The 27,459-nt window shown below is 37.4% G+C and overlaps 1 protein-coding gene across 1 annotated transcript in view; it reads right to left on the reverse strand.

The window, feature by feature from the left end:
* INSC (INSC spindle orientation adaptor protein) overlaps nt 1-16,201 on the reverse strand; it is a 69,789-nt gene extending 53,588 nt beyond the window's left edge. The window contains exons 1-7 of the mRNA XM_068944956.1: nt 16,031-16,201; nt 15,311-15,396; nt 14,831-15,176; nt 14,254-14,306; nt 12,433-12,556; nt 9,628-9,741; nt 3-128 (exon numbers count right to left, since the gene is read on the reverse strand). Coding sequence (XP_068801057.1) covers nt 3-128; nt 9,628-9,741; nt 12,433-12,556; nt 14,254-14,306; nt 14,831-15,176; nt 15,311-15,330 — 783 coding nt within the window. The 5' untranslated portion in view covers nt 15,331-15,396; nt 16,031-16,201. The remainder of the gene's footprint in view (nt 1-2; nt 129-9,627; nt 9,742-12,432; nt 12,557-14,253; nt 14,307-14,830; nt 15,177-15,310; nt 15,397-16,030) is intronic.
* Nucleotides 16,202-27,459: the final 11,258 nt, after the last annotated feature.

Here is a 27,459-nt window from a genome sequence, read left to right on the forward strand (position 1 = left end):
ACCTTCTCCAGCTGGTGCATCCCTTCCTCTACACAGCAAATGGATGCCAATGTTCTCAGCGTCTGGGGATAAAGGCACCTGAAACAATCCTGGCGGCAGATCTTAAAGAGAGCAACTACACCTCCTTCCTGCAGGGGAAAAGCAAAATCAAGAAAGCAGCACTAAGTGTTTCCTCTGTACTTGATTTGGATTTTAGGGCGGGAGGAGAAGGAGCACTCCCTTAGTAATTTATCCCAATTAGCTATCATCACAATACCAACGAAGAAATGTTAAGCTCACACGTTGATTAATGCTTATGCACTAGGTGATGAAAAAGTAAAATAGCCTCAGTGGGAGGTGCGCTTAAGCTATTGACTTTCACCATTTGCAAGCACAATTTAAATTAAACTTTACATTCATGTGAAAATTACAAAGAATTATCAATGGGCTGCAGTTGGAGTGACATTTAATTGATAGTTCAACCATAACTTATCAGCCAAAAAGAGATTTCTGCCAGTAAATATTTCCTATTTCTCTATATTTCTGAGCTCCATATGGTGTTTGCTTCATGCTAAAATATGAAAGAGACGGTCATATGGTTGAAGAGCAACAGAAAATAATGTAGAACTAGGTGTCTAATTCTACACAGATACAATCCATAGCATCTTCATCCTCTAGCACATGGAATTTGTGTTGCTACACATTTTTCTATAGATGTGCCAATTAATGACATAAAGATTTGAGTACACACACATCCCCACAATAACTAGCCTTAATCATTTCCAAAATAGTTTGTAAACATATAAAGCGCTAGCAAACTTTACATAGAATAAATGGAAATAAATGGAAAGATACAAATAAATACAAACAATATATGCACTTCATGATTCTTATTGAAATGTCTTACATTTCAAAATGTTATGGCACCAGGAAGAATACAGATGCCTTATATTATATAAGAGCAGACACATACTAAGAGGGAAGTATTTTAAATATTAATTATAGATGAAAGAGCTTAGATTAAAATATTCAGATTACAGCAGTGAATTGAAAATAATAGGAACCATGGACCAAGAGATAACCGAGAGTAATACATTTCCTTAAATCTTCTTAAGCCTGCTTAAGTGGCCTATATACAAAAATATTTTTCAGATTCACAGAAATCATTTTCTTCTCCTCAACTGTTTGTGTTATTTGAAAACCTTTAGCTCAATAGTGAATGTGATTCACACTTTACTCATATTCAGAATCCTTTTACATTTTTGTATCAGTCCTACTGAAATATAATACAGCAAGCAAAGTTATCTCTTCAGTGTAGGTTTAGCAAAAATAGATACCAATTTAAGAAAAGATATTCTTTAAAAAAGATCAGAATTGGACAAAAACACCTCAATATTTTCAAGATATAAATTTCATATATTATGTCTTAACATATACGTATGTGTAGTTTCTATGAGGTTCGTGGAAACAGTAGGTTTACATCTAAGAGTAAAATGTGGTTCTGGAATTGTACAAAGTGCAAGATTATTTTGTATCTAGTACTGCCATATATAGCCTACTGCCGCAAGACATGTCTGAGCCTTTAAAATAAATTAAGGTAGTACAGTAACAGAAAAATGTTTCAGTCATGGTTTTAGTCCACAAAAGGATATTAATATTTCACTCAATTAGTAATTAAATTATCTACGGAAAATACAGAATTTGCTAGTATAGTACAGAGTTGCTCCCAAACTTAATATAATTGCTTTTGTTTTTTTTTTTATTCTCATTTTGAAAGTCCTCATAATTTAGCAGAATCAGAGATGATCTGATTCTCTACTTTGATCATAATAAGTACAAGCTTATGGACAACACTACTAAATCTCAAGCAATGCCGGTACATTTCCTGCAAGCTTTCTGTATGACAAATAGATGCCCTGCTTTTGCCTCTGAGGGACAGGGAGTGATTTAGCACCGCATTTTTCAGGAGGAGATCCAAACTGGTTTTTTTTGTGCCCTGTGTGCCATTACCAAGCTGTAAAAGGTGGATCACAAGTAATGAATCTAAAGAGCTGTAGTGAAATATGGGATATGCAACAAATACTGAGCCTGATTTTCTAGCATATCAAAAGCACTCAGTTGCCCTGAGCTTTACTGGGATTTCAGTATTCCCCAGAACCTACTCACCTTTTCCAAAATTTGTCCCCTGTGCCTTTACCAGTGATGACAGAACTATTCCATCTCACAGGGATAAAAAGCTGATTAAATGGGTGAACAGTACCGTTCAGACAAAGAAACATAACGATATTTGCTTTGCAGATTAATTTAGAGAACACCTTTCCAAAAGCTCCTGATACATCTAAGCATGCCTTTGTTTATCCCTTGTAGACTTTTAGTCCAAAACTGGAAATGCCAAAATAACACACAAAGGACCGCGCTTGCTGTAATTCAAGCTGCATCCAGGAGGGGAATCCCATACTTTCCGCATTCAGAAGAGATGAGAACTTGCTTTACTGCTTGATGCCTTACTTCTTTCTTTTATTGGGTTAATATGAATTCAATTTCCTAGGGGCACCCCCAAGATGCTGTTCTGAAGTATTAACAACAGATAACAAAATTGCCCAAGAGATTATCACAAGAAGCGTGTGAAGCAGGTCACCAGCATAAAAAGGCCCACTGAACACAGCGAGGTGAGGAAGTAAAGAGGAAAAGCACCCAGCTCCAAGGAGCAATATTTTGTAGATTCAACCTCAATTGACTCAGCAACATGCAGCAAATTCTCTTCAAGCCTCTCCTCATGATGGAGGAGAATATTTCTAACTAGCCCAAAAGGTATCGGAAGACGTTTTCATAGCAAATATTTACTAGAAAGGCAGTTGAGGTACAAAGAAGTTAAGGACAAGAGGTACTGAAGCTTTTCTTAGAGCAAGTGATCTGCTACACATTCATATGGGACTCAAACTGTCAAGCATTAAGGCTCAGCTCCTCCAAAGAAAGATGGGATGAGAAGGTACAGCATATCTGCTTCAGCAATCTTCATTTTTGCCTCTCTTGATTTTTAGGATGTTATTATTACAGCACCTAGTCCAGTACAGTTAGTATTACACTCTAATTGATCATCAGTTAAATGGATTTCTTTATATCAAAGACCTTTTTTCGGTATTGCTCTATCTGCCAACATTTCTTTTTACTCTGGAATTGACTTTCGTTGATTATTCTGACTTATCACAAAGCTGAATCAATTTAGAACCAATCTACTTCAAGTAATGCCAATTTTCCACAAGTGTTCCACTCACTGAGTTCATAACTTCTGGGGCTTGAGGTCTCCTTATGAACATGAAGGTAGAGCTTTAACAATCAAGGCTATGATTTACAGGGTTTAACATGAAAGATCCCAGGACCAAAATCCAATAGATATAATGTAATAGAAGAGACTTTTCTGAATATATCTCTGCAGTGGATGAAAACCCAGATAATGGCACAGCAAATCAGTCATGCTCTTTGGCGCTTGTTAAGTATACGTCATAAAATATGACAGAGCTGAACTTTATCAACAGTTGGTTCCAAACATGGGAAACTGATCTGCAGGTAGAAACTGGAGTAAAACTTTCTGCACTTTTCTCTGGCTGTTGGAATGAACGCTCCACCCATCTCTTGCTTTCCTCATTTTCTCTTTTTGCTTTTAAAAGACCTAAACTGGTGGAGATTCCACCCTGCTGCCACCAGCGTAGTTGCTTGCAGATGAGCGCTACATACTATGGTCCAAAACTCACAGCACAATATTGGTTTCTTCCTTAGCATAGAGTTTAAGGATTTCTTTTAGGATTTCTCCCTTCCTCATTCTTTACCTTGTCCATGCTACTACTCATTTGTGTTAGAAATCTTAGTCTTTATAGTTTTGACAGCCAGTGAGAACAACTAGCTGGCTGCCAGGGTGAGTCAGCAACATTATGAAGCAACATACAACAGCAACAACAGATTATGAAGTTACATGCTAAAACAACAAACATCTACATTTTAATTTTCACTGCTCAGCTCAAAATGGTTTCTAGTGAGTTGAAGGGTGCCTCCAGATGGAATGAAATGAGAGACAATTTTTCAGCAAGGGGTTTAGCAGTTCAAAGCCCTTTTAAATTTTTGTAAGGGGAAGTAGGCAGAAACCCTTATCAAAATGTAACGCAAGAAACCACTTCCAGCCAGCCTTATATTATCAAGGTTCCTGCTTTGCATGTCCGAGGTTTTGAACATGTGTGCTATTTATAGTTTGAGACAGGAAGAAAAAAATAGAAGAGAGTTCCACAAGATCCCACATTCTTAAGGAGAGTAAGGCTTCAAGTCTGAATGACACATTTGTTTAGTTTTCCTGTCACTGTAAACAAACAATCCCACTTCTCTGGCTAGTTTTTACCAGCAATAACAAGCGCACTCTCAAGAAAATTTCAGCAACTATGGGAGGTGCAATAACTGAATCCATTCTCACCCGCTTAGTAAGCACACCCAGTTCCAAATTTTTATCACCTTGCACTTTTTCATTGCCATAAGTAACTACTCAAGTAATTGAATTCAAAATTCTGATCTGTTACAATTCTTTTGCCACACTGCTCACTGATGCAATAACAGAGGCAATACAGAAGGTGAAGGATGATGGTGAGTCAGGACAAAAGCACTTCAGTGCACAGAGGAAACAGACACAGAAGTCAGGTGACAGAAACAGAAACACCACCATAACTTGGCAACCGAACGCCACTTAGGGTTCTTTGTGCAAGGGGACTCATTTCCTCACTTGGAAACCATTTAGCACATCCTGTGACACATCGATGTCGTATTAGCAATAAATTAACTTAAAAGATTCATGTAAATTAAACTATTTGTGGAACTCTCTCAGTGATAAAAAGCACAAGACCAATTTTCCTCCATTTGTTAGTTCTGCATTTCCTTAATACTCAACATTTTAACATTGTTTTTGGATAATACCACTGAGTGGAGCTCAAATATCAATTTAGAAAAAATTAAACCTCTCAAGCTATTGCCAGGACCCACTACACATTTTTGAGTCGATCTCATTCACGGCCATAGGAACACAGCAGTACTTTCTAGGGTGCAAACATCCATCTAAATACAGACCAGAAATAAAATGATTAGATGGTGCTACTTAACCTCACCTTTGAGCAAGGCTCAGGATTGGAGCCTCGCTCCACAAGCAGAAGCTTCAGAAATGAAGTTTTCTTCTTTCTATATACACTGGGGATGAGATTATCCTATCCTTGACCTCACATAATGCCATACCATTTTCACTTGTTCAGGATCCAAGTATCCTCAACAGTTCAAACTCTGAAGGGGTTGCCAGTATCACTGGTCTCGGCAGAGCAATTCGTTTACACTCTCCATTAGCATCAGCTACTCAGTGAATGAGAACACACTCTGTCAGAGGTAACCTATACCGTGATGATACCCCTCTTCACCTCTGGACTGATCCTGACCTCCTGCAATCAGTAAGAGCTTTGCTTCAGCTGACACAAGGTTAGGATCACAATGAATAGGGACATCATCATTATGCTAATGGGGTGAGGGCAAGAGATGGTTTTGGAGGAATTTTTATTATCAGAAAAAGTTGTTTCTTTGAAAGAACGTGGGTCTGCTATTCACCTGAGGTTGCAAATACAGTAGCTATTTGTCTGTGTTTTATGGAAGCATGAGGGTCAGCACATGACTCCCTTATTTGCCCTTATAAACTCCAAAGCCTAGTTCACACCTCTTTTTCTTACATTTTGTTTATTCTGACAATTCCTGTAAAAGGAAAGTGATGGTTGCAAAGTATCTCTAAAATGACATCTTTAATAATACCTAAATCCTCCATATACACAGCTTAAGATGTGTTGCTGTTCCTCTGTGTACTCATTGCCTGTATGTATGGCTGACGGTAAAGTTTCTCCCTACTTGAAGTGGTTCGTACTTAGGAAGTACTATCAGGAAAGACACTAAAACAACAGCAATAGTGCTGAAGGAAGTGGTAATACCTCAGGTGGCACAAAGAAAACTGTATTCTAAGCAGTGTCTGGAAGCCTGTTGGAACCTATCATGCTTCTGGGGTTTCCTGCAGAACTCCTGAGCTTTATTTAAATTGAAGATTTGAGGTTTGGGGTTTTTTTTCCCCCCAGTCTAATAAGATGACTGTGATAATAAACTTTCCATTTCCTTTTTACGTAGAGGTTAGGGTAGTGTATTGTGAAACCATTTTTACCTTTTAGTCCAGATAAAGCAAGACAGCTGGTTCTCTTACATACGACATACCTGCCTCTGCAGATAAGCAGACTTTCAAGTTCCAGGAGACACTGTAGCTGTTTCCTGAAGTTTTGCAAGCAGTAAGGTCTGCCAGTGACCACTGTGGAGATGCATACTGGATCTCATTAAACTCTATTTCAGTGTCAGCCTGAAAGCCTAGAAGGGCATTCCTGTGAAAACATCTCTGCACCCTGGCACACTGTAAAAATGCCAAAATCAAATGATGGAAAGTTCATCTCTCTCCATCTCCTCTCAGTCAACCAATTCATACAAGTATTTGTGAAAACACTGTGCACTCAATTCCTACACCCTTTCAGGAAACTGGATTGCCCACCCTTTCAGAAAGCTGGATTTTTATTTTTTGTTTAACTTGGGTCTTAAAATTGTTATAGTGTTTCTTTCCAAGTGAATGTTCATCTGTCATTCATATAACTCCAATAAGAGTATTAATAACTGATAAACTGGGAGTACTAAAGCCATGATAAAAGTGAAGGCTATTCACTGCATTTTTGAATGAATGTACACAAGGCCTAATTTCTGCCCAGCACATAAGACAGTTTCACCAATGGTGGATGCAAAATGCCAATTATCTGGCTGCACTTATTCAGAACTATTCTGCAGATAGGTGGAGACTGGGTGCTAAGGAAATCCTCAGCTGCTTCTGTAGCGCAGCTTTCAGAGCTTGTTGTAGGTTTTGATTCTGTGATTTTAATGTCTCCGCCTTCACGAAAATGTTTTTGTTCCATTTTCGGTGAAACAAGTATTTCTGCCCTCAATTAGGTTCCACATAGATACTACTTGGCTGATTTCTGAACACTATCATGGCACTTTTAGATAGAGATGTTGCTATGTAGCATGAAATGTACTACTTGATTTGTTCTGTTTATGTTATGAACCTGGCTCATTAGCAATGAAATTGAGTATTTTAAGGACCCTAACCCCATAACAGTATTAATATACTCTACAGAGTGCAAAACTGCAGTAGGGACGGAATGAATGGAGAGGGAATGAATAAGAGATGGAAACACTGTTCAACTGTTCAAACTATTAACACCCACTGAGCCAGAAATCATCTTTCTTATACCAATGGATTTCGGATCACGCCCCAGACAACCTGTTCGTCATTTGCCAGATCATTCAGACCACATACTGGTCTTGAAAACATAAATACAGGGAACTAATGTCAGTTAAGTTACACCCAGGGTACATCATGAACACACACGCTATATTTTCAGGTTCATCCTTAACAAATTCTTTTAACTGCTTTCAGTATTAAAGTCTGAGTGACTTTTTGAGTTATATATTGAAATCAGTCAAATTCTGGTGTCTGAACTGCTAACCAGTTAACCACAAATTCTTTTAAAAATGCTTCTTAATCCATCCTTGCCACTATTTTAATCTCCATTTTAAATGCTCTCTCAACAGAATTAACAGTGAGTTGATTCCTTTTCTGCTATGATCATTAAATAATGATTTCTCTTGATGTTCTTCACAGGCTTAGTGTCCTAAAGAGCATAATTTCAATACATCTTCAATGTTAAAGTTAAAAGCCCTGAAGTCTCTTTTTCATTGGCAGGAAATATTTCCGAAAACCTCCTAAAATGAGTGATAGATTAAACTAATTTATCTGTCTATTGCCCTTCTCAGTGGAAAATGGTAGGAAAAACAATGAAGGAAATTCACAACATTCCAGAAATCCACTCAATATGTCATAAAGCAGCACTGTGCATTTTTGAAACTTATCAGAAAAAGAGATGCAGATGGTATTGTCAAGCTGCAAACATACTGTAAAAAGTAGCTGAAGTTTTTATTTTATGAGAGTATGAAAGTCACTGTGCTGTTGCTTCTTCCAAGCTGTCATCTCTCCATTATAGCGTAACGTCATAAAATAGATAGCCCTTGGATAAATCTGTTGGATTTGGGGTCTGCCCAGCAGTCTAGAATGTGTTTTACTTCATAACAAAACCATAATTACTTAGCTCCTCTGGTGAGAGCAGCAACAAAATACTCAGATACTTATTATTGATACGCCTCAAAAGTTCAAAATATTATTCAGACTAAAATGTTATCTCAGCATTCTGAACCAATTTGACCTAGAAGAAACCTAACAAAGATGGTCAGTTTACACTTATTCCCATAATTCTTGCTAAAGAGTCTTTGGACAGAAACAGCAAAAGACTGCCAAAGACAGTCACCCTTTACTAGTGATATTTTTTAGGGCTAAACTCAGAGCTGAACTGCAAGCCAAGGATTTGCAGCCAAATCTTTTGCCTCATCTCTCTTCTTCACCACCAATACCTACCTGTCTTGGATACGTCCAAAACAACAGTCTATTAAGAGATATTAAGTCTATTATTGAGACATTAATAGAAAGAATTTTTGTGTTATAAAGCATAAGGCCACTAAGAAGTTACTCCTCCTGGATCGTTACTTTTCCAGTTCAACATGCGTTCCCCCAACATGGAGGTTTATAAGTTTAGATTCAACAGATTAAATTCACTTTGGGAGGAACGTGCTGTAAACGTCAGCAGACTTCACAAACTGACATCTGAAAATCTTAATCTAGAATGAGACTCGATTTTAAGCTTAGCAACTGATCACGTTTGAAAGACTTAAGACAGCTATAAATCACAAGGACTCAAAAGCTTCCGGTTCCTCTGCTTGCCCGTGCAACTTTAGTCTAAATCTCTTATCTACAACATATTGAATTATCAATATTAAGATGGCCAGCTGAACCTATTCAGAGGTTCTTCACATTTTGCTTATGTTTTGGTGACTGAATAAATGATGCCATCTGCGTTGTATAAGTGCAAGATGAAGCAATTAATCTCCAGTAAGCAGAAATTTTGGGGAACAGAGGGTGGGGCAGAGGTGGGGAAAATAAAGTAACAGTCTTCCAACGCCTAAGAGGAAGTTAGTAATAAGACAGAGCCAGGTCCTTTATAGCAACACCCTGCACAAGGACAAGAAAAAACAGATAGACACCAATTGAAACAAGAGAGGTTATAACTGGATGATTGGGGGGCGGGGGGCAGAATTGACCATTAGGATGAGGCTATTGGACTAGATGACTCCTGAGGTCCCTTCAAATTTGAATTATTCTATGAAATATCTACATCAGGAAGAATTATTAACTGAAAGGAGCCCCTATTGTCTGCTGTCTATCTCCTCACTGTTGCATGCTCAATTTATTTTTAAAACCACAAAAGAAGAATAGCGTCTCAAAGTAAACTGTTTTTCTTTGACCTAGATTATCTATCTCCTGAAATACAGGATTTCATCTCGTAGTGTACACTTAAAAGCTAACAAACACTACTGTGCTAACTAAAATAAATAATTCACTAATATCACTAGTTTTACTTTGAATTAACCAATACACACCCTTACCTTAGCTATGATGCGGCAAAGATGAGCACCTTCCTGGGTAAGGCTGAACAAACTACCAATAGCCGACTCTGTGATGTACATACTGTCTGACAATTCTATTTGTCTCAGCAGGTTCTGTGTGACATAATAAACAACAGTTATTTCCAGTGAAAAATATTACTGTGTTGTATTTAAAGTTGAGCTGGAGTGGAAAATCTAGTCCATTAAATCAACATCATGTACTTCTCACCCAGAGAAAGAAAAGGGAAAAAAAGGCGATATGGGCAAGAGTCTGGCTCTGATAACACTTTACCACATTTACTTATATGTGAATAATGTAACCAAGAATAGATAGTGATCTTTAAAATAAACACGACTGGAGTGAAAAAACAGGCACGAGTTTGAAAGTATTCATAAAGAGCCCTGCAATTCTTTAGTAAATTATTATTTGTTTTGGCCTAGAATTAAACTAAAATTTTCAGAAATTTTTAGTGCAAAGGCTGTATTCACAGGATGACATAGAATTTCCAACTTGCTATTGCTATAACCTAACACTATTTTCTAAGGCTCTGGATCATCACTATTCTCAGTCTACACAGAAGATTTCATTAACCAATACAGGCAATTCTCTTAGAAAAATATAGCTTAATTCTTCGATATATGAACTAGATTAAATACTTTTATCTTTCTAAATAGTTTTAAATAGCTTCTGCATGTGTGCCATTGCAGCTGTACAGATTAACAGAGCTGTTAGAAGAATATGAAGTTTACTGAATTTTACTCTCTCTGCTAGTGCATATAATCATTATAGGCAAAACCAATTATATTCCACAGCAGGAAGAAGGTAAACATTTCCATTTTCAGTACAACTTTGTAAGAAAGGCACTTTACACTGTTATTGGTATAAGATTCAGTTATCTTCCCTTTAAAAGGCTGCGTTCTCCCTTCTCCCACTCTTAGCATTTCTCCTTAGAAAAATGTTTTGAAAAAGGCATAACTTCTTGGTTTATATTTTGAAATTAATTCTATCCTGAATAAAATCCTGATACACTAATTGGAAAAGAAACTCTTGTGTAAACAATTTAAGCTGCGAGTCCTGGCCTCTAACAAACACATAGTCTGCTCCAGACTAGCAGACTACTCACAGACAGCATGGTTGTATGGCAGAAGTCAGCACACAACCTGACTGAAAGGCTCAGAAAACTGCTTCTAAAACTGTTTATATTAATGATTTCTCCTCTAAGTCTTCAGCCACACAAATGTACACAGTGCAGTGCAAAGTAATTAATTCTGCTTACTTAAAAGAGAGTAGGATTTAATACATGTCATGAACTGTCAAAGTGTCCAAGACAGAACTATTAACTACGAAGAACTATTACTCTTCAGGTTAAAAAGACCAGGCATCAAAACAATCACAACTTAATCACTGAATCTGCCATTTAGAACCCTTTAGCGATGTGCGATTATTTACACACTTCGGATCATACGTGGCATTTCACGTAGTTCTCAAAAATCCTAACCAAAGTGCATTAGCAAGAAGCTTGTCAGTTTGACTGTAACTCTGAGAACATATTTTGGGGATTCTCACTTCCTACCAGTAACCTCTCAAAACTATGGGTTTTGCTATCTTAAAGCACCAAGGTACCTTAGAATTTAAGCAATATCATGCAGTAATTTTCTTTTACAAACTAGTAAATTTCTTCTTCACTTAGCCCTTCATTTTCTTTTTTTTCTTGTAGGTACAGCATAAAATTTCAGCTTAACATCAGTTCTGAAACATGCACAAACAAACTGAGCATAACTACATTTATTTTGGGGTTTTTTTTGAGGAAGATGAGCAGGTGAAAAGGGATTAATAATGAGATGTCAAGAAAGAAATCAGTTTAAGTCAAAATAGATTGGTTAGACTTACAAGTTGTTATTATCTCAAGGATGCTCTAATGGTCAAATTAATACATTTGTAGTCTTGATCTAACTACTCAGTGTATTTATCTATGTTTAATTACCACTGAAAATAACATATCATGTCTTTAACGATGCAACATTAATTGTGAAAGTGTATATGTATATGAAGGACTTTGCTCTCCTAAATTCTCACACTCTTGGTTGGTTATGGGGTTATTTGCTCTTTTTCTCTGCCATGTAAGGGGTTATCTTCTCTTCTGAGGCAAAATGAATGCTGTCAGTCATGTATAGCTTGCACATAAAGTTATATTTTATCACTACTTCTTAGCATCTATGATATGCACTGGTTAAAAAATAAGTGCACTGTAATAATATACATGTTTTACATACATGCTATAAAAGGTTTAGTTTTTAATGAGAATCATTGAGAAGCAGGAAGGACTTTTATCAAGGTTTCTAAAGAAAGACATTATCTATGTTAAGGTGAGAGTAAATGGGTCCAGAGGTCTTGTTAATAAGACGCTGTCCAGAGATTAGCTTCTGTGCAGTGAAAGAGGCCTAACAGAAAAAGTGATTAACACCGTGAGCTGCAACAACATTTTCTTGGGAATAATGGAATCGGGCCAATGAGTCTTAAAAATGAAGGAAGTTTGTGTTCTAGATAAACTAGATTAATGCATATGGAATAACAGCGAAGCCATGATCAAAAATAAAGTTATTGGAGAATTTGAGACTGCGTTGTCTCAGAAAACAAACACCTACATCTCTGTGCAGAGTGTCTGGATCACTGCTCATAGGTTTGTTCAAAATTGAGAGCTGCAATTATAGTCCTTCATAAATAGATATTCTCCTTCAGGATTACATACTTAAAGACTGGGGTCTTTTTGTTTTGTTTTGTTTTTTTTTTTTTTTAAAACTGACCTGTGCCTCATGTGTTAAAACTAGCTCTATCAACTGGCCAAAATACTGAGCAACAGTAGTGAGTGTTTCTTTAATACAGGATTTCATGGATTTCAGTATCTGTTCATCCTCAGTTTGTATGCACCTGGAAAGAAAAAGAAAGGGATAAAAGATGAAGGAAAAAAAGATGCAATAGGCAATCAAGTTGGTTGTCACAAGTGAGCTATTGATGTTGCACCAGTATGTTAATAACAGGGATATAATGGGGATTCAATTGTTCACATGAGTACATTGCTTTTGTGTCATTAATATCACAGCTGATTTTATCAAAGCATTATCTACACACAGGAAGTATAATAGCACATGGTAACAGTGGACATTAATAATGATCTCAGGATAACAGTTTACTTCACAGACTGCAGGCTGGGTTTTGCTGCAGATGCTCAGCATTTATACTAGTGTAACTCTTCTATTTGTGACTTATGCTTATAGTTACATAAGCATAAGTCTGGGGTACCTGCATTTCAACTGCAGCTGTGTATATCCTTCTATTTTTCAAGACCAAAGAAACAGTGTCAATAATCTTCATTACTTTATTTGCTTTGCCATATTTTAATGACAGCAGGATAAGGGCCTAAAATGAGTGTGTGCGCAGATCAGTAAAGTTGTTTCAAACTTATACAGTACCCAAAAGTAAAATTTGGCCTTCTACGCAAAAAGATCATACAGAGCAGCTTTGCAGAGTTAGTATAATTATTCTGTAACCAGTGATACTTGGCTACAATTGAACATGCAAGATAAAGATGGAAAATGCTACATAATTCAAATGAAGTAACAAATACTTCCTCTCAGAAATGCATTCATTTGAATTATCAAAACATATTCCACCAGTGCAAGCTGCCATAATGGAAGACATGCCTAGTTTGGTTTAGCATCGGGTCTCCATCGACAAAGTAGTTCCCTTTTTCCAGTGTACCTGTCTCTCACCCACTACCTGTATCATCTTTTTGTCAAGTACCCGAGGAGGGCAAGGGATGATCTGGGGCAGACGCTACAACATCACAGCTCTCATTAAAGTCAATATGTCCCACAGCAGCATATACAAATTTCTAAATTCTGTGGGTTTGGGAAAAAATAGCACTGCTCAAGAAACGTTCTTTCCTAATAATTAGCTGGTGTCTTTTTCCCCATGATCTCTGGAGTAGAATGACTTGCACAGTGTTTAAAGCAAACAGAAAAAGACTGTTGATTGAATCAAGCTGGAGAATAACTTATGATGTTTTCCCCTGACTAACAGAAGAACTGTAAAGGAAATTCTTCTTTTTCTGGTCTCTATCTATATAGACAGCATTCTAGAGCACATGGAGCTGAGTAAACCTACAACCACAATTTAAAGGAATATGCATTCATTCATGTTTGATTTACTCATAAAATGGATATGTACATGCAGAAGCATGTAACAACCCAAGTTCATAGTAGAAGTTTTCACACAGAGGCTGAAATCTTGTCTCTGCAGAACTCAATGGGAGTTTTGTCGCCAATAATATTAGGGCCATACTTTCTCCCTTCATGTCCAAAAGCCCTGAAAAATCCACTTGCACACAGTTTTGTATCTATGCCAGACTCTTTGTGCAACAACAGAACCCCATCTTTAATTAGCATGTAGTTTAGATAAAAGCAACTCACTTCACCCACAGGGGGCTAACATTTAGAAAGCCTTTCAGAGCGGCAGGGGTCCAGTTCAAACATTTGAGAGTGTTAGTGGATTTGTACTTCTCATTAGAAATTCTGCAACATAATAAAACAGTAAAATGAGTATTCCAGCCAGAAAATTTAAATTACCTTTCTGTGAATGCTGTAAATTCTGAACATTTGTCTATTAGAAGGTTTTGAAACTGCAGAGAGAGAAAGAGAAAAAGAGGCTTTAAAGCAATATACCATATACCTGATTGCTCTTAGAAATAATGGTTGTTTATAGTAACTAGATAAAAATCCTCCAAAAACCTAATATTTTATGAATACCCTTTTCCCACTTTCTTTTCTAAGCAAAGTAAGTAGAAATAAAACTAAAGTTAACAAAAGTGGCATTTCCCACATCTTAATTTGTTAAGAGAACTCACAGATGGGGAGGCCTAATTACTTCAGTCCAGCGGGCCTCAAAAACTAAACTTTTTTCAACATAATTTGTCACCACTGTCAACATTCAGAACTATATGATTAAAAAAGAACCCAAACTAAGACAGGAATATTTCAACAGCTAAAAAGGGACTAGAAAGTGTTAACTAAGCACCAGTAATGGCATGCAAGTTTTTGTTTGCTTGTTTGTTTGTTTTTTTTACAAATTGCTTAAAATAAAAAGCAATTATTACAATAAAAAAATTAAACACAGCAAAGAAGTCATCGGGTAAGGCACCCCTACCTGTTGCATTTCTTCTGAAGAATTCCTGGTGAACATATTGTATTCATTTATCATTGAACGTACATGGCAGTTGACTCGTACTGTCATGCTGTGGACTCTCTGCCATCTATTCTTCTCCAGTTTTTGAGCGATCCTGGTCAATTCTGTGCTTATGATCCAAGCTCTTTTTAATAGCAATTGCAAGTTATCACATGTACTATGTTGTGAGGAAAGGATAAGTTCATTCTGTTCATCCTTCTCAATGCTGATTGGTTTGGACTGGAGAATACACATACTTTCGCAATCCGTCATCAACTTCAGATCTTCCATCCATCGCTGAACAGAGTCCACTTGAATTAAGTGCATGCTAGAAGACAGAAAAAGAGAAGGAAGAGTAAGGCGACGCAAAACAATCTTAGGTAATTTAGACTAGCCATCAGAAATACAATATGTCAGCTACATCCACCTACTAGGTGGCAACTGATTGAGCAAATAACTTACCTGTAGTAATGCAGCACCATGTTTCCTATTCCAAAGATGGGTTTTATTATTCTGAGCACCTTTACACCACATAGCCTGCTAGAAAACTGTTTGTGTAAAATTAGTAGGGACTAGAGCTAAGTAAACCGGAACAGTTTAGACAAAGGTTCTGGAGGAACAGGCCCCGGAAGTTCCCTGTAAATTTAGTGTTTGATATGACAGTGAAGGAGTGTTTGCTTGTTGTTTGTGGGACTGTAGTGTCAGCTTTTCCTAGGCACTCTTTGCCCATTAGTCACTGAACAAAAAAAAGTTTTACCTTGTAACGCTTCTCAAAGCCCTTACACCCACATCGACACAGCCAATCCATGGCAGCTAATGATACTGTCAGCAACATCAGTTTCTGCCATATCATAACCCCATAACCTCAGCTGGGTTCTCTTCCTGACAAAGTTTGTTACCTTTTGACATCCAGTTTGCAAAGTGCATTTTTTGTGCTACTACAAAGGCCCTGCAAACTGGCCAGGCTGAAAGAAATTCCTCATTCAGTACACCCCGACAGAAGGTTGGCACGTAATAAGCCTCCATTCTGCACCCTTACACCCTCCAGCAGTGACACAGCTAATAAACGTGGCACCCAAGACAGCAGCTGTCATCCTCTCTGGACTGTTCTGAGCTCGTCTTTTTGAGGGATCCTGAGTTCCCCAGAGGCTCAAGCTAGAGTTACCTGGAATTTCTACTTACAGCGAGCTGCCCAGATCTGACCAAAAAACCTCTTATTCCTCGCCCTCGTAACACGCCACCTACAGAGCCCGGCTTTGTTAGACAGAACTAGTGCTATCCATTTTATCTGACTAAAGGTCAGACAGAGCAGAAGTTGCAGAACAGCACTCCTCCTTTACCCTCTTGGTCTCTGCAGGCAGGCTCTGGCTTCTGCTTTTGCCTCACTTAACTCAGGGACTTCCTCAGTGGCAGCAACAATGGCCCCTTTGATTCGCAGAAGTTTGTTCCCTCTCTCTGAAGCCTGTCTGACCAAGCACTGCCTCCTGCAGGCTCTCAGCCCCTCTTGCACAAAGCTGCAGGCTCCCAGCTTCATGTTTTGACTTTCACCTCCCACACCTAAGACTGGAACTCTGTTTCCCTTTGTAGGCTCCCCAGCTCCTCAAGGAAAGAGTATCAGCTCTGCCAAGGGGTCTCATCTGACCCTTGCTTTCAAACCCAGAGCCAAACAGACACTGTCTGTCTCCAGAAATCATGAGACTTTTTAAAAAAAGTCCACATTTACCACAGGTCCAGATTACTTCAGCTACCATTTCCCCCTCCCCAACCCTCACAAGAGACTAGTTATTATGATCTTTAAAATAAATTTCAGAGACAGTTATAAACAGCTAAAGGAAAAAGACACAAGAATTACTATTAAGAAGAAAGTCCTTCTTAATTTATTTTCAAATTGTTTCGATTTTCCTTATCTTTCTCCAAAAGTTTTAAAAATTCTTAATTCTTAGTTCTTAGCTGCTGAAATTAGGATTACTGAGTCATTACATGGCATAACTACATGGCATAACCCAAGCCCACAAAGAAATTTTTGATCTTGTAATGGAGAAAAAGATTTCTCCAACACCTGCCCCCCCGCCCCAACAGCCCCATCATAGCCCTCTCAACACAAGCTCACTCACTGCTAAAAAAGGCAAAGCAAGAGGCCAAGAGTTTGAAGGGTCACTGGTAAGTCTCCGTGGCATGCTCCTTCAGTGTCCAGTCTGACACATTTTAAAGGATACAGTTTTCAGGTAGCATTTAACCTATCACTGCCAATTATGTATTGCAGCTATTCTTGATTTGCATGTCTAAAACAGTTTCCACAGAATTTATAACAAGTATAACTAACTGACGTAAAGTTCACCCACACAACAAACCTTCAAGAGCACTTAGTAGGAATTTCAGATCACTCAGCTGCAACAAATGTAAGAAATATTCTGTCAATCTTCATCAGCTGAAGATTTAGCCCTTAATATTTTAGTGAGTCTTCTCAATATGAAATCCCTCAAATTTTTAGTATCCCTTTCTCTAGCAAAAGATGGATTAGTACTAAAGGAGTCAAAAGAAATGAAGATGGAAGGTAAAGAAGAAATTCAGTGAAAGTAAAGGCAGCTGGACTTAGTTATGACTTTATTCTAACTTCCATCAGTATCATTTAGCCAGTCTGACAGTGTAATTGATTACTATGTACCTTCTGGCTACGTGGTGCAGTAGTTTGTATTCAGTTTTTCAAGATGCTATACCAGAAAGAAAGTTTGCATTATATCCCCCATTCTTTTAATGCAGATACTGATTTATTCATTCAGCACCACAATAATAACGCTCTGTGCTGTTATATAAAGCCTTATTGTAAGTACAGACTCTGCAATTACATTAGCCAAGCTAAAGATGACTGGGCAGAAGGCCTTGTTAATTCCTGTGTTTCCACTTATACACTGAGCACCAGCTGAATTCAAGAAATCCTCTCCAAGAGTGCTGAAGTAACATTGCATAGATGACCAAAATTTATTATATACATACAAAGAGGATGTTCACCTCAGAAATCATTTAATATAAGCCAGTAGTGAATAAGATATAAGAGATCATTTTCATTGATTCAATCCCCCTTTTCACCACATCGGATGAAGCTACTTTTAATTTTAAACTTTACAGGCTACTGCTATCTAAGGTCTTTATTCCACTCAACTTTGAATACTGTGTAATTGTATTTCATGATCGATTGTGGCTCTCTTTCTTTTTGCTATGTGTAGTGTCCTTATTACTTTTTTGGATCTGAAGCAAGGTTTCCTAATAGACAAAAATAACAACTTTAGAAGTCTGAGACCATGATTTATAATGACATGCACAGTTTGCATGCTGTACAGGATAAACTCATTTGACATAGAATAATGTATCTTTCATTTCTAAAGTGCCCTATGATAACTGATTAAATCACTATTTAGTAGGTACAAATAAACTCCTACATTATACAGTCACATAGAAAAACCTAGAACCAAAGGTTATTCAGATAAAACAAAGAATTACTCATGTTGCCTTCAATCAAAAAAAGCCAGTTTTCTCTCTGATGAGAAAAAAGGACGAGGAAGTTGTACAAAAAAGAGGTACAGCTTTTAAAGAAATTCTCCTTGTTAGCCTCTGTTCCCCATAAAGTCATTGCCAAAATTCCAAATATTGAATTTGGAATGTTCTGTTATGCGAAACTCTGCATCAGTAACTCACAACAGTGGCAGAAATAACATCATTCTCCCTCTTTCAGACAAAAGAATCGCAGAAAACTTTCCCTGTTCGCTACGTCAGTATTTCTGTGATATTGTTCTTTTTGGGGGAAAAAAGAAAGAAAAGAATCATAATTAGACAAGTGAAATACATAAATGATTCTCTTTCAACCACATCTCTCTATACTCAAAGAGAAAATCTTCCTGAACATTCAGCAGATGAATCTGCAGATTAATTTTTTATATATTAAAATAAGCAAAGTAAAAAATGTGAGCATTCATAATTAGCTTTTAAAATCATATTCCAGACAGCATTTACTGAACCCAGAAAACAAGCTGAAAATTTCCATCTTACCTCCCATTACTGAAAAAAATACTACAGATATAAAATAAAAACAGCCATAATGGGTCAGACCAAAGATCTGTCTAGCCCATTATCCTGCTCCCAACATGGCCATTAGCAGATGCATAAGGGAAGATTATAAGAGACACGGCAAGAGCTGAGCAACCCCTCCTTCCTATCTTCTGGCAATTAGTGCTTTAGGGACTTCCTAAGCCAGAAGTTGTGTCTGCGCAGGATGTTTATACAATTCATGGAACAAAAGTAGCCATTAATCCCTTTTTGAACTCAGTTATGCCTTTGGCCTTTAAAAACATCTAGTGGCATTGTTCCACATTGTTTGATTATGTTTTGTATGAAAAAGTGTTCTTTTGCTTGTTTTAAACTTGCTGCTTGGACATATTAACAGGGGCTCTTCAGTTCTTGCATGCTAAGACATACTGAAATGACAGTTACACATTCACCCTTTTTGTGTAATTCATTGGTTTTTTTGCTCTATCATAGTCTCTCAGTTATCTCATTTCCAAGTTAGAGAAACTCTATCCTCATGCAGAAGTGATTTCACACCTCCGATCATACCTGTGCCGTTCTTTTTACCTTTTCTAGTTTTCCTATATCCTTCTAAGATGAAATGGCAAGAACAGTACACAATATCCAAGATTCAGGCACATTATGGATTTATACACTTACATTATGTCTTCAGTACTGTTCCTATTTTCAGAGAACTCCCCAAACTACACTTCTCTTTTACTTACTTGTTTTCCAGATGTCAAATAATACATTATGAGTGATAATATATCATTCAGAGTCCATCATTCTAGATGTATGATAAAGGAGATTCTATTCTTCAGCTCCCATCCCCTCCTCACATGCACTACTTTATGTTCACTGATATTCAGTTTCACTCAGTATTTTATCTTTCAGAGATTCAGTATTGTGAGACACTTCAGTGACTTCTTGTGGTCATTTTATTTTGAATTATTCTGAATAATTTTGCATCAGCTACAAGCGTGTTGTTATCCTATTGCAACTATTTTCCAGGAAGATAACAAATACATTGAGTAACACTGACACTAGCATAGAGGACCTTATTGGTGTGATTTGGCTTAGTTCTGTTTAATGGAGTAACAGTAGCTGGGTAACCGGCCAAGATCCTTATGTATATACATAATAATTCCTCATCAGTTACAATTCCTGAATTTAGTATTTCATGGCATATTGACAAAAAAGCAATTGATCTAGACTTTATACTATAAAAGCAGCATTTAATGTAAAAATTGCAGTAAAAATAATTCAGTGCAAAATAAAAATTCAAAAGAAAGTCTCCGACATTTCTTCAAAGTCATTCTATTTTAATTGAGGTTGTAAAATATTCAATGAACTTTTCAAGAGCATTCTACTGAACTTGAGTAACTAGTAATTTGAATACTCTGAATTGTAGCTTGCCTGCCAAAAAACAGGAGTCTTTTCTAAATTGACAAAATCATTTGACGTCGCTGGCTGAGACCAACAGCATGTTAGAAGTATATGACAGACATTTCTGCAGTATATGACACATTGCAGGCAAATTTCACCCTGGAGAAAGACTCATTTAAAAAAAAAAAAAAATCCAATTTCACCTTTCTAGAGACATATTATATTCATAGCTCTGTTAAAAGCTTTTCTTTTTTCCTTGCTATCTTCTTCCATTTAATATGTATTTTGTTAACTATTGAAACTTTAAGCTTTTCAGCTTGAAGCTTTAGGACCAAGTAATCCTCTAGATGTCAATCCTGCCTATCTCATGTTGGTGCTATACGCATGCAAAAGTGAATAAATAATGATCACTAGAACATTTTTCAAAACTTACGCAGCTTGGAGCTCTCTACTTCAATTTAACTGGCAGCTCATACAATTTTTTTTAATTGCAAATGTTAACAATGAAAGAGAGTTATGTCTCCTTTTTGACACTGGATTTCACTAAGTGCAAAAATTTCATGTTTTATAACACTGTGTGGAAGTCTGAACTGATCAATCCGTGTGAATAATTCCAGTGGCCATTATATTTATAAAGTGTAAAGACTTCTGCTCAGTAGAATTATGTTTTCAAGGCTGCTTAGTCTTTTTATCCATTTTCACCCATTATGACAGATTTATAACTAGTCATAATGATAACATTTAGTACAACTTCCAGATAAGCCTAGAGTGAAAGTCAATGTCAGGTCTTACAACTGCGTTGAAATTTATTATTCTAATCAGCAGTAGGTAATTAATTGGCAACAAACAACTTCTTGAATGGATTTAGCCCCTTCTTTATACATAAATCACCTACAATTTCTTTTTCCTAATTCATCTGTTCAAAATTATTCATAGGCTCCCAATATACCCAGGATCAGTTTCTACATCAATAAAATGGACAGCAGAATTCAATTCTCAGTGGAAGGATTTAGCGGAGAACCTTAGGAAGGGCTCTTATTTATCCTAAAGTTGCTTTATGCAATATTAACGGCATGAAAGAGCCTTGCAGATGCATGATACTGTATTTGCACTGATTTGAGCAAAATTTTACATAGCTAGAGAGGTACAGAATAGCACTAGGGTAGCTGAGAATCAGGTCCCTGATTTTTAAGTGAACATAATTGCTTTGCAGGTTACTCACAAAGCAAGAAAGAGGTCAACGAATATTTGTTGTTTGCAATTGACATGGCAAGCAGAAAAATCAGACATATGATTGGCACAGTAGTCTTTCTTCCCCTTGATTTGATTTCCTTCTTTTTCAATAAAAGATCAGCAACCCAACTTCACTAGGACAAAAGACAAGTTTAGCATTTGCTAAAGGTTTAAATAAATCATACCAACAACAACAAAAACAAGGTAGCTCATAGTTGTCAGAGAAGTTATAAGACAATTTAAAAAGGTATTTTAATTTGCTAAATGATTACTCACTCCTTAGTCAACCAATTTCCCTGAATGAAGCCTATAAAAGATTACACAGGCTAAAGCCATTGAAAGTTTCTCAGAACAACAACATTTAATGAAAGATATTGGTGCACTGTAGTCAGCCAAGTATTTTGACGAAGCGTATTCTGGAAGATGGGACTCTGATAGCCAACAATGGTATCTTACACCCTTCACCATTTATGTTCAGTTTGGGAGTCAGCTTAGACCACAAAGAAATGCAGCAGAAGTAATAAAGGTATTACGTCTAGTTCAGGAAGCAGAATGCCACAGAGCAGCATAAACACCGGTAGCAAAACCAATTACTTAAAAGTGACAGGTAAAAGGCAAATTTAATGTAATAGTGGTCATAAATTAACTGTTTTGCGAGTTTCTTGAGAACACCCCAACGTTGTTATCTTTCTCAAGACTGGTACCTACAATGCTCTCTTCACCTGCCCTGAAACCAGAGATAGCCCCCTTGCTATTCACTGGGACTTCACTGGCCCCAAATTCAGTTTGGCAACTGCATTCTGGAACAATGGAATTATTCAAACCACCAGCATCCTCAGAGTCTGTGCTACTGCAGACAAAACACGTTAAAATGACAGCTTGTATGCATGTGCCCTGTTAGGCATCCATCCAACTTCTGCAGGGAGATCAACCTGTCAAACTTAGTACTTAACATCTGCGGTCAGGCTCCTGCATTCTGTGAAATCCTTTGCATTCACAGATAGAAAATAAATGTCTGTAAGGAAAGTAAAAACACTATAAACACTTTTAATATATACAGTATGGTATGTAAATCTACTACAGCTTCATCACACCTATCCAAAAGGCCACATAAATCATTCAGTGTTAAGTGCTGCACCAATGTCCTTCTCAGATCTTTATGTTTTTCTGAGAAATCCTCACTGTAAGTTGTCCCTCTAAAAACGTCTGGAAGCATTACAGCATCTCAGAATTACTGGCACGGTAGAGAACATAAGGGAGGCATGATATAAAATCACAGACCAATTCAGCTTGCTGATTAAGTTACGTAAAATTTAGGTTAAACTTTATCATATATTAAACTCTACCCATTTGAGAAAAATTAAGTAGGACCAGATCCTTTCAACCTCTGTCAATTGATGGTATAGTCAGAAAGCAAGAAGACTAGTTCAGCTTCTTTTTGTGGATTTTTACTTGTGCATTAAATTGCTAAAACAGTAGTGGTCTAGACTAGAGCAGAAGCCACCGAGTTCACAGAAAGACAGACAGCAATAAAAAAGGATATTATCTCCCAACAGACTAGAGGAAAGATTCTAAATATGCCCTGCTACCAGCAAGTTATGACAGCATAAGGCTACTACTAGGCCTGCTTGCAGGCAAAGCTGAGCAATCAGTATGCTAATACTGTCAAAGTGACAACCAGCTAAAGAGATACATCTGTTGAATATAATTTGCATAACACTATTAATTTATATTTGCAATGATTAATATTGCATTTGTGATATCTGACCATTATAAACTAGTAAACTGGCTAAAATTTCCAGAAGAAATGAGTTTAGTGAACTCTGTCATACTGGCATATTCAGATTTAGTGAACTGTTAACAGACTCAGGTCACACGTTTGACCTGACTTGAGGAAGACACTAGACTTACAACTGGGTAATTTTAGCCACTCTACAATTCTGATGACAGATAACAACATAGATGGGAAAAAAATGCTCTGCCACTGGCCCTGCTGCCTGAGAATCCATTCATGCAGAAGTGGAGGTGGGGGACTGCCAATATAGATCCATTGCTCCTAGATCCCATCACCCAAATGCGTTAGTACGAGTTACTGAGGCTGTGGCTTACTGAAGACACACTTGTATTTTTTATTTGCGTTTGACCACTGGTGAGACTGTGAACTTACCAGATTCTACCAGTGTGCACCAAATTTTTTAGTCTCTCAAGTTATACCCATTAGGGTGAGTGCCTTGCCTCTAAGAAAGTGACCCGCATAGGGAACTCCATGATGGAGCACTTTTTCAAACATTGGCCTTGTTTATTCTTATTTGTGATAGAGTATGTCTTAATCACTGAAGGTCAAGGATAAGTGAACCCATTTACAACACCACACTGGGAACATCATCTCAACTCTGCTTTGCTCTGCACGTTCATTTCAGCAGTAATACACATATTAGTCGTATTCGCCTGATGTTCTGTGGGCTAAGATTTCTCAGGTAGCTAAATACTGCCAAACCATATGGCAGTTATGTGCGCTGCATAAAAAAAATTAGGATAAGATCATCCAACAAATTCACAGTTGGGTAAGTTTAGGTCCTGTTCATTGCTGATGGTATTTAGGGAATGTCAGTGTGAAGGGTTAATGCATAGTATAAAAATACCTACTGACTGAGATTTGTGAAGGATATTAGTTCCTCCGTTCAAAATGCTGCTGCTTAATCATTTGTTCTACACTGAGAAAGCAGATTCCCTTCACTCCTCTGGTAGATTGCTCTTTAATGCACGATGTAGCCTTTCCCCCTGAGGTTAGGTCCTTAAGTAAGAACCTATTCTCCACTGCGCAAATAAAAGCGGTGCTCAAGTGGCAAGATCCTCCCACTCCTGTTCACTTTGCAAGTGACGGTCTGGGTCTTGCCAAAATACGAAACCCAGAGCTACAGTTTTCCTGAAATATTAGATAGATCTGAGAGCAGAAGCATCTTAGCTTTGTAGACAAAGACAAAATTCATGACTTTGGACTGTACTTAGCCCAACGTAAGCAGAAGTGCATAGCCTGAGGGAATGTCACAAGGCAGCTCTACTCAGTATTTCTGCAGCTTCTTTCAGGACTTTGAGGTGGACTTGGTAACTGAAGAATGTTGATGATCTTGAAAGGATGTTGTTGTCCGTATACATTTAAATTGCTGCTTACTGTCTATATATGCACAGAGTTCTCACTCCTGTAAATAGCTGGGGGGGGGGAGGGGTCCTAAACTGTGTGACAGGAGAGAAACATCAACAAGACTATCAGCAGAAGAGAACGTGCTCAGGATATTAACCAAAGAGTCCATCCCAGTTCACCGCTACCGGATGCTCAGGCTACACTTGTAATTGCAGAGGACAACATTCCTCATACTTCTATAAGAACAACGTGCTTTAAGAGATAAATCCTTGTACGCACCTAGCGGAGAGGGAGAAACAGAATTCAGAGAGAGAGAGAGAGAGAGAAACACTGGAAATAATTTGGGGCCATAGACCATAGGAATGCTTACACATAATCACAAGCAAGTAGCAGTTTGGAGACAAACACGAGGGTCCATGAAAATAGTGCCTGTGGCCCTGTGTCTCACTGAACAATTTTGTTGTTTCTTTTTTTCCCCTTTTTTAAAAATCGGCCTTAATTTGTAGTTTAATAACAAACAGTACAGCCCTCTGTGCCTTTCTCAGAGGAGTTACGACATGCATTATGAGCAGCACCATTAACTTTTCACCTTTTACTATTTACTCATGTAAGGTCCTAACCCTACTGATTAAGTAAAGCCTGTATTACTTAACGAGGGAAGCAACAACCATTTCACAGGGAGTTATGAGATCAGTATCACCTGGGAGACTGCAGAAGTGTGGGGAGTTTCATTCACATCTGTTGCACAGCCGCTCTTACTAGAGCTGTCTAATAAAAAAAAATGAGTCAAGAGAGGATAGCCTTGTTTTGGCTTTTTTAAAAGTCACATTAGAACACTAACCCTTCAAAAGGCAAGTTAAAAAGATTAGAGCTAGCAACAAAAAGTGTCACAAATGTTGGATTGGGTTGGTAAAAATAGCTTATTTAAGCATTCTCATTAGAAGAGGAAAATAGTTTCTTATCAAAGAAATCCCATATTTTAGGCACATGCTTATACACTTCTGTAGGAACAGAGGACAAAATGGAAGCCTAGGTCACTAAATCCACTCTTCTGACAGCAGAAGCAATCACATCAGAAAGTTCTTTCATAAATGGTTTAAAATCAACTCTAAAAATAATTTATTGCCGGCTGAAAAGTGTGCTATTAAGCGGCTATTCTAGAATCTCACTGTTCTGATGGTTGGGAATTTCTTATTTCTGATCCAAATTTCTTAATAGGGAATTCATTTCCATTTGTTTTTGTCTTTCTTTCAAAAGATGAATTTATCTTCCAATGTATTTCTAGAAAGCAAACACATCCTCTCAGCTTCTGTTTTGTGAGACTTAAGCAAAATCCTTTAGTCTCTTCTTATGAGAAAATGTCTCTCTTTCCCCAGGACAGCCTAGTAGGCTTTACCTATAGCTATTGGAAAAAATTTTTCTTTACTGGAAGTCTTGATATCGTGTTTAATACCAAATGAAAACTCACAGTATCTTAACAGTGTTAGCAGGACCTCCCGATCTCCACCCCAAATATCACACTTCACATGGTCAAGGATCAATTCAGCTGCCTTCATCACCACATCTTATTGGTAAATGAAGTTTAACAGTCATGTCATTGTCAACTAGTATAAATAGGTCTTCCATTTTTTTCCTCCTCCATCCAATGAGTTCCAAATTGTTGCAGACTTTCTTGTTCTCAGCCCCTTACCACAAAACTTGGAGATTTCTACTAATCATCTACTAATCGTTCTTTTTCTATTATTCTTGGCTTCAAGAACATCTTACTTTTTTGAGACGATAGGCTAGTCTTACGTGTTAGCAGTGCTTCAAAATTCAAGCTACAGCAAACCGTGTCAGTCATAAAATGAAACATTTAAAACAAGATAAGCCTCTAGACTGATATTTGAAGTCCACTTCTAAACCGCTCCTTTCAAAAATAAGCCTTGCCATCTCCCTTTCCCATTTTACCCTTTACCTAACAGTTATTATTTCCTCCGTCTTTACTAATGATCACCACGTGTATCATCTCCACTAAATTTCCTTCACTAAAGGGGAAAATAGGAAATACAAAGTTACACTATCAGAGAATGGTAACAGGTTAGTTTGGTACAATCTATCTTTGACAAGTTCAAGTGTTGGCCTCCCATTTACAATTTATTTCCAAATCTTTAGCTATTCTCTCTTCGAATTTCTTCCTTGAATTTCCCTCTTCCTTTTTATTTCCAGTTAGCTCTTATTCCACTCTCCCTACATGTAAGCGTTAGGCTTTGCTATCTCTGCTTGGAGTCACTACAAAATTTTGTTATCAAGTTTCCACACCCGAGAAGAGTCGCTGTCCTGCCTTTAGTGGATTGAGCTCTTCGTGTGTGGCTTCCTCCTCAGATACATGTATTTCTGCTTCCATGTATCTGACACTGAGTCAAGACTAGATGGTTAATGTTCCTGACTTTACTGAAAATTAAGTCTTTCTTCAGTTGGGGCACTACTTCTATGCTGTTTAGTATCAATCCCTCACTGATTACATAAAGCAAGTATTTCTTATCTTCTTCTCTTTTAAGCTGTATGGTTATTGAATTCAGATAGTGTCGATAAACATTAAACGTTAAACAATAAACATTTGAAGCTAAACAGCAATAGGAGAGAGGAAATGAGCAGTTATTTGTACTACCAGAAAGTGGCTATTGAACATGGGACAACAGTTGAAATATGAAGAATGCCTGAGCCAGAACAGTCTCATTAAAATATAAAATCCAAAGCAATTAGAATCTAAGACGTGAAAAAGGCAAGAGTGCAGGGGGGTTCTTCAAAA

Source organism: Struthio camelus, chromosome 5 (genome assembly GCF_040807025.1).
Source record: "Struthio camelus isolate bStrCam1 chromosome 5, bStrCam1.hap1, whole genome shotgun sequence".
In the NCBI taxonomy this organism is placed as follows: Eukaryota; Metazoa; Chordata; class Aves; order Struthioniformes; family Struthionidae; genus Struthio; species Struthio camelus.